At 35.7% G+C, this 9,010-nt stretch overlaps 1 protein-coding gene across 4 annotated transcripts in view; it reads right to left on the bottom strand.

The window, feature by feature from the left end:
- Positions 1-822: 822 nt before the first annotated feature.
- Positions 823-9,010, bottom strand: part of LOC135224536 (microfibril-associated glycoprotein 4-like) — a 44,634-nt gene continuing 36,446 nt past the window's right edge. For 3 of the 4 annotated variants that reach the window (XM_064263608.1, XM_064263607.1, XM_064263604.1), the window contains exons 3-6: positions 6,530-6,601; positions 6,211-6,377; positions 1,512-1,742; positions 823-1,291 (exon numbers count right to left, since the gene is read on the bottom strand). In XM_064263608.1, coding sequence (XP_064119678.1) covers positions 1,107-1,291; positions 1,512-1,742; positions 6,211-6,377; positions 6,530-6,601 — 655 coding nt within the window. In that variant the 3' untranslated portion in view covers positions 823-1,106. The remainder of the gene's footprint in view (positions 1,292-1,511; positions 1,743-6,210; positions 6,378-6,529; positions 6,602-9,010) is intronic. The other variant, XM_064263606.1, reaches the window with a different exon arrangement.

Below are 9,010 nucleotides of genomic sequence, written 5' to 3'. Positions count from 1 at the left end.
AATCTAGGGTGGAGAGGTGCATAATAAACAGACGAGGTATCCTATTAAGAAGGCAATAAAGCATTTTCCGGTGTTTCGTCACAAGGAGAATTTGTTGTCAAACTTCTGACATTAGAATCACTAAAAACAATTTTCATATGAGAGAGAGTGTGAGTGACTGTGTGTGTGGTCTGGTTAGGTGGGGACCAGAGCTTGGAGTAATGCTCTGAGACTGCAATCACAAGGTCTGTGGTTCAATTGACTACGAACATGGCATTCATTAGTTACGTTGCCAAGCCTCTTCCTGACTTATAATCCGACTAAAGTTAATCTGGGTCCTCGATTCGGTGATTTTTAATCCGGTCATAAAATCCTATTACCCCTCCCAAGAACAGAAGAAAGAGACCGTTCCAGGACGAGGCCGACTTAATTTACACTCTACCATCGCTTGAGGAGCCAGTAACAGCATTCAGTTTATTGCATTATCTCATTTATTTTCATCAGTGATTCTGGGCTGGATATTAGGTATTTGTATAATTCATTTAGACGATAAAAAACTACATCATCCTTATCCTACCTGTTATCAAGACAGTTTAAGGTATGATTACAATTCTAGGTTCATTTTTATTTTTACTATAAAATATAAATCATCCTTTATTCATTAAATTTCAGTGCTCTTAGCTCATTTTACGTTTTCAGCGTTAGAAAGGCAAACAATAGTATCAATTTGTTAACCCTTTCTGGTCTGGCATAGGGAAGGTGTGGCACATCTGCACGATAACCCGACTTACCGCAAGGTTTTATAAAGCAAATCTGGGAAAAGTGGCAAAGTTTAAAACGTACTGAATGTTCGTAGTTTTATTGGTTTGACTAAAGGTGATAGCACCAGATGGAAATGAACCTAAGGGCTTAGGGCTAACAACCCCAACCCTTGAGAGTGGCTCAAAACCAGAGGGCTCTACCATTCTAAATGGCGATATGAGCTTATGGTATTGATTTTTCCGGAAAGATCTGTCCTTGTACAATGCTCTGCTTCTTCATATCACTGTAATAAATTTTCAGTCTTCTTTACAATCACTTCTTCAGACAAACCGTCTCAAGAGCACAAAAAATCCATTCTGCACAATCTAGTTACACGGAAGTTCCTTTACTTTAAAGTACATCTCCTTAAGGGTAGTTCTGTCAGAGTACCAGGAGCTCCAGTTGATTCCTTTCGTGCTTATTTGCTTTGTTAAGAGAGGACTGGTGGCACTTACTCGATGGCAGGAGTTATACCAGAACCCTCCAGCGTATGCCTGAGCACAGTTGCTATCTGTAAGCGCAGGAACAAGAGAACCAGTATTAAGTCTTCATTGCATTGTTAAATTAAATTCAGTATTCAACCGAAGCAGAATATCTTTCCCAGTTATGCTCTTTTTAACAACTAAATATGTATGTTTACATATTTTCAGAGAGATCTTAGATGCCAATTGCCAATAAGATTTGTTGTATGCACATATTGAAATATACATTTAATTTCATCAGTATCTTACCATTAAGGTCGTTATCACGATCTGTAGTAGAGAATGCCATATTGTTATGATAAGAGAGACTATCCCCACCATCACCACCAAATCCATCCACATAAAGGCGATAATTTGTCTTTTCACTCCCTACAGTGAAGGTTTCGTATTCTACATAGCGCGTGGCATTATCCCAATCCTCCATGTCTATGCGTAAAGTCTGCCTTGCATTGCTTGTTAGCAGATGAAGAACTTCATTCCCTGCAACAGAGGATTGTAGACATTATATATGAGGTTAAATTAGGGGAGAACAGCTATTACTAATTGGAGCAGTGATGTCAGATTTTAGAGAGCTGAAAAAGAGGTTCGTTTTTGCTCCTAGTATGCTAAGGACTTATTATGGTACAGAAGTGGAGTGACTGAGCTGATATCTATTCCGAGAAAATACTCAGGCATGAAAAGGTATCAAAATATATGAATAACATTACTATCATATCATTCTGGGTAAATCAATATTGCAACATAGGCAGCACTGGTCGTTATTGCTATAACTGCTGACAGGCATTTTATTGCAAAACGCATCAAACAAGTTAAGCCAACTTCTGTCTAATTTTTACATCACTCAGCCATCTCACACTCAGTACCACTGAACGACAACAGGTCCAAATCTTTGTAGGAAAATCAGGATTGGATTTTATACCTTTTACATACCGAGTGAGTAGTACATTAATTCGGTAGTAACTCAAACTTTAAATACGAGGCTCGAAAAATGGCATTTATGATAAGACTTCACCAAAAACGTTTAATGATCTACACATCATGTGTCGGACAGTGTGAGCATCTAGGCATTTTCACTTTGATCGACCTTTAACCCTCTTAACCCCGAAGTCCCCTTCATACATTGGGCTATATGCCATCGCTTTGTTAGTAGAAATGTGTTACCTTAGCCTAAGAACTTATAATGTCAAACAAAATGTAATAATATATATATGTATAATATATAGTATATATATAATATATATATAGATATATATATATATATATTATATTTTATCACATAATATATATATAATATTGTTTTTATTTTATTAAGTTATGTAAATGGGAGTAGGCTATAGGCGTATGACCTTCACCCTACTCACCCAGTATAACGTACCTTCTATCACGATCTCGACTTAAATCCTTTACCCCTCAAATTGATGTGTTGACTATGAGCAGGTAAGGTAACCAAAATTAAATCATACATTTTGACCTACAACCCACTATATAATTAATATGACTATATGGAGTGGTAAAGGAATTATGAAATCGTTCTCTCTCTCTCAGTTGTATTGAGTATTATCATAGTTGAAAAGTGATGCAAACACGTGAGAATATCGCAGGAACTTTATTCACAGTCTTCACCACTATCAATGCACAAATCCTCCTTGTTATCACTCTCGATGTTGATCATTACAAGATCTACAGGTTAGTGGATGTTATCCGGGGACCAAGACCAAGAGGTGTGCTCACTTACACCCAAATATCCCATGTAGCTGGTGCTTTACCAAACAACTCTTTATTGCGTGAGCAGGTAAATTACCATAATGAGCAGGTACCTCTCTCATCGCCTATGTAGTTACCCCAGGTTGGAGGCGACTCCACCCTATTGGGTAGACTTTGTGTCTCTCTTGGCCTTGCACGGACCAGAACTCATCCTCGAAAGCTCTGACCCGCATTTTCCCTACATACCTTGCTTGTTGCGTTAACGCACCAAAGATACTATTAACAGAAAACGGGAAAAATTAAGCATAATTACTGTAGTTACTGTCAAACCTCGCTATCATTTTAATAATGAACTCTCCAGTTATTTGCTGATACTGAAAAATATCATGGAAAATTGCATTTATTGCATATTGTAAATTACGGACAGGTATTGAGTAGGGGGAGAGATGAAAAAACAATGATAAAGAAAAAGAGAGAGAGGGATGGAGGGAGGAATTGAGAGGGAAGGGATGGGGATAGCAAACGTTCAATTGCGTAGATTAGTCCAGCTGACTCATACAACTTTGCCTTTAAAAGTAGAGAGTAAATACCTTAACTAACACGGTTTGGCAATGCACTAGTATATTACCAAAAATTAGCAGGAGGTATCTTGTACACTTTGTCTAAGTACCATTTCGATCAAATAATTAGTTTGAAAGATATTTGAGAAAAACGATGACTATAGTAGGTCTCTGAAATGGATAGTAGGTACTAGGAGAAGAGTGAAAATGGAGGGTCTTGTGGCGTGGGTAAGAGCGTCCTTTTCAGAAATTTCCAAACAAACAATTACATTAAAAGCAAGTTTCTTAGTTCCAAAAGTCTAGTTAACTATAGGTCCAACGTTCTGCGCAATTTTCAAGAATAAAGGACATGCAATAAATAAAACAATATTAGCATTTTTCAAATCAGAACCATGGCGTAGGTCTCCACGTCAGTCATGCGACATGTAATCACAACGTTTGCTAATTCTGCTAATATTTTACACCGACTAGATAGGAAGTTTATATTGATAAAATCCCTACGGAAGATTTTGTCGACTATTATTTCCGAGGCAGAGTGAATTGGATATTAAACAACATTTGTAGCTTAATGCTTATGGCTTATATATACATAGATATATATATATATATATATATATATATATATTATCTATATATATAATATATACATGTACATATATATATATATATATACATATATATATATATATATATATATATATATTAAGTACAAAAGGCCCATTAAAGCTTGATAAGGGTGGAAGTAAGGTCCCCGAAATATAGTCCTTAGCTTTAAACCAGTGTGTTTTAATAGGCCTTTTATACTTGAGACGTAATATGCTTTAACAAAAGAACTTATATATATATATATATATATATATATATATATTATATATATATAATATGTATATATAGTATATATATATACATATGTGTATATATCTATATATATATCTATATATATATATATATACTATATATATATATATATATTCTATATATCTATCATCATATATCATAACTATATATGTATAATTATCTCTATATATATATATATATATCCATAGATATAGTCATACATATATGTATATCTATATATATATATATATATATCTATCTATGTATATATATATATTTTCACATATGTATATTGAACACTATGTATATATATATATATATATATATCTATATATATGTATATTATATATATACATATAAGTTCTTTTGTTAAAGCATATTACGTCTCAAGTATAAAAGGCCTATTAAAACACACTGGTTTAAAGCTAAGGACTATATTTCGGGGACCTTACTTCCACCCTTATCAAGCTTTAATGGGCCTTTTGTACTTAATATATATATATATATATATATATATATATTATATATATAGTATTATATATATATATGTACATTATATTATATATATATATATATATAATACTATGTATATATAAGCATTAAGCTACAAATGTTGTTTAATATCCAATTCACTCTGCCTAGGAAATAATAGTCGATAAAATCTTCTGCAGGGATTTTAACAATATAAACTTCCTATCTAGTCGGTGTAAAATATTAGCAGAATTAGCAAACGTTGTGATTACATGTCGCATGACTGACGTGGAGACCTACGCCATGGTTCTGATTTGAAAAATGCTAATATTGTTTTATTTGTTGCATGTCCTTTATTCTTGAAAATTGCGCAGAACGTTGGACCTTTAGTTAACTAGAGTTTTGGAACTAAGAAACTTGCTTTTAATGTAATTGTTTGTTTGGAAATTTCTGAAAAGGACGCTCGTACCCACGCCACAAGACCCTCCATTTTCACTCTTCTCCTAGTACCTACTATCCATTTCAGGGCCTACTATATACCATTACATATATATATATATATATATATATATATATATATATATATATATATATATATATATATATATATTTAGGTACTCTGAAATGACCTACATATATCAAATATAAATATAATAAATATATAATTATATATAATAATTAATAGTATCTATGAGTAATAATAATACTAGAATACTAATCGTATGAATATATAATAAAGTATAATATATAACTAATATATATATTATATATAATAATAAGATATACACACATATATATATATATATCTATATATATATGTGTCTCTGAAATTACCTACATATATACATATGAAAAGACCTACATATATACTATATATATATATATATATATATATATATATATATATATATATATATATATGTATATATATATATATATATATATATATATATATATATATATATATATATATATATATATATTTAATTTCAGTATTGTTTTCAGCAAGGTTTGCACTGAGATTTCACTCAATTCCAAAGGAGACAAAATGAAACCAAAATTAATCCTTTTCAGACAAAAGGATTAATTAAATTATTACCAAACACCATACAAACAAACAAACAATTCACGCCATGCCATCCACCACTGACACACTGAACACTCCTACTTTCATTTGCAGTTGTAGTCTGGTGAATCTTCATATTGTAATGATTTTCATCCTGAAACGTCCCAACAAAATTAATCCTCCAAAATCTTTTAATAATGACAATGTGACTACCTCCCTTACTACGTAAGCATGACTAAAACTGTTTTCCAATCTGATCCATGTGACTGGATCTCTCAGAGAACCGGTAAGTCTTATTCTCATCCCTTACCTATCCAATGTTCAGTCTGGGGGTCACCAAAGCCCATTTTGTAATCCCTCCAACCCCTGTTAAATTCAACTTGTTGAGCGAGGGGCCTTCGAGACAGCACCACAGTCCACCCTCCACCGTCGCCTTCTTGGTCACACCAAACAGGGATGCCTCGGTCTTGTCTGCACCTGTTATGAGATATACATGAGAAAACCAAGAAATATTCCTTTTGGTCAAATAAATAATTAATTAATTAATTAACCTGTAAATTGCGAGTACAATATTATTTTGTTCCATAAGAGCTGAAATGTTTTCGATTCTCTTCTGGGTGGCAACTTACTTGTCAGGATAGATAGTGTAGACGCCATTTTCTTTTTCTCCCCTCAGGTACAATTCATAGCAGTCCTTCGGCCTGCAACAAATAAGGAGTTGGTAACACCAAAAATATACCTTATAAAACTTCCAAACCTCTGTCCTATGTAATGTCAACCATGAAAGGCTGTATGTAGCCAGCAAACAATTAACCAACAGGATGACACTTGATGGGAGCTGTTTATAGTATTATTCTATTCCTCCATTGATAACAGGAAATTTAATGTCATAGGTTTAAATCGTCTTAAAGTAAATCATTGTCAGAATAAAGAAACAATTTAAATCACGATTATCTTTAGTATCTTGATATGTGTACAAGATAAAAGGAAAAAATCAAGTACAGTAAAACTAAGTGTAACTTAAGTGTCCTAGCATAAATAATTTCATATCTAAGGTCCAAGGGTTCTAACAAGACCAAATTATTGTAACATATTACGAAGGTCCCTTCTTTATCAGTAAAACTACAAAAATAAATTTCATATGAAAAGTACAAAAGTCTAATCCGACTTCGAAGAGACATTTTTGTTTTTCTAATATTGATATGACGTTAGGCATCATAGTATTACGGATGAATCAAAGTTCTGTCGACTGATAATTCACAATAACGTTCAAGCATTCCCTGTTTGTGCTGCAAATTATTTCTGATATATTTCAAGAAATGTCGAATATTCATTATGAAATATCAATTGTGAACCAAAATCTTTGGAAAAATCACAAATTTTTTTAAGTCGATTGTATTTGTCCTAACAAAAGAAAACCTGAGGTCCTTTACATTAGGAATCACCTTCAACAAAACTGGAAACAGTTGCTAGACTTTTGTAGCAACGTAGTTTGGTAATTGAACTGCCATTCGGGAGGGAGAATCTCCGCCCCCCACAGCGTATATATTCATTCCGCTTTTGGCCCAGGAATAACAGAATGAGGGGTACCACGAGGTGGGCCTAATGTGTAATGGACCTGAGGTTTGTATAGTTAAGAAAAGTACAAATTACTTTCAAAAACTATGATTTGTTCCTACACAATACGCAAGCCATTGGTTCTTTACATTAGGAAGACTTGTAATTGGAGAATGGATTCTGATTTAAGTTGGGAGAGCTGACTGGAGCTAGCTCACCTTCATTCGTTCCCTGGTCATAAGAGTATGGAACTGCAAGACCAGTCATCAGGCATCTGGGCTATCTTTCCTATGATGGACAAGGGATATCGTAGGAAAAAAAAAAATCTTGGATGAACTTGACAGTGAAAGACAGTAAGGCAAATGCAAGCAGTGGGTTTATCTTATCGTTTGGGACCTGCTCCTCCTTGCAAGAGGAAGGATTGGTTGCTTCCATCGTCTACTGACAATAGAATGGGCACTCTACTGTGTAACTTACCTGCATTGTAGCCAGTTCCAGCATGTAGTGGCCAATCTGCTGCCTGCCCAAGGAGAGAAAAAGGACAAGGGACAGAGAAGAAGAGGGCCATTCAACCAAAATTCATTCTCCCATCCGCGACCACACATCTAAGGTGAGATGTGAACCTGTCCTGTTATAGGAGCCAGGCAAGACACAAATTGTCTAGCCTCCACCACAAGTCCATGGAAAAGTGTCCAAGGGCATGTGGGCAACATCCCGAAGGGAAAAGGAAGTGCAGGTGTCTGACTCGACCTACTCCCTCCTTCAGCCCCTGTTGCAACAACAGATTCCTCTGGAATATTAAGGAAGGAGCTAAGCTCCCAATTCGGTTCAGCATTGTCGAGCACAGCACTGGATTAGGCCATGCCCTCGACTCAGTCAAGCCACCCCTATTGCGCGTTCGCAATGGGGAATTAGGAGTAGATAGAAGTGATTGCGAGAAAAGGCAGTGTCATTCGTACTACTTGTCCCAGACTTCTTCTAGACTGAAGGCATTGGCAAGGGAGTCTGTATAGGGAACTCCCTACTTACCTATCCTGGTGTTCGGTTAGACACCGATGGTATCATTCAATTCCCGGGCCAATAACCTGCCAAGGCAGTGGCTGGGACAACTGGTGTACCTGTGTATATCCGCTCGTCTCTTGCCCTGTGCCCTTACTGGAAAGGAGGGGAAAAGGAAGCCATCCATTTCTTGATGAGGGCATAAGTGTCTCCATAGAGGCTCGAACAATCCAGGTGTCTCAGTCAGCCCAAGGCCCTGACAGAGTCGCATTATTGGAAGCGAGCTTCCTTGAAGTAGCAGAGGGATTGGGTACCTCGGTACCCGCTCCCTTGGTCAGAGATTTGGTAGGCCTGGTGCAGGCTTACAAACCAGTACCTCCACCACAGGGGAGGGAGCTAACGAGGAAATCATGTGCTTCCCCTGGGAAGAGAAGATGATCCTTAGGAGTTTCAATGTGAGATTCTTAAGGGCTGAGAGGCAAGCTTCTTCTTCCATGACCAGCGATCTCAGAATAGGGAAGGGCCCCCTGTTCACAAGAACTGGAGGACCGCCT

Source organism: Macrobrachium nipponense, chromosome 12, assembly GCF_015104395.2.
Source record: "Macrobrachium nipponense isolate FS-2020 chromosome 12, ASM1510439v2, whole genome shotgun sequence".
NCBI classification, from domain to species: Eukaryota; Metazoa; Arthropoda; class Malacostraca; order Decapoda; family Palaemonidae; genus Macrobrachium; species Macrobrachium nipponense.
This window is presented reverse-complemented; position numbering and strand designations above follow the sequence as displayed.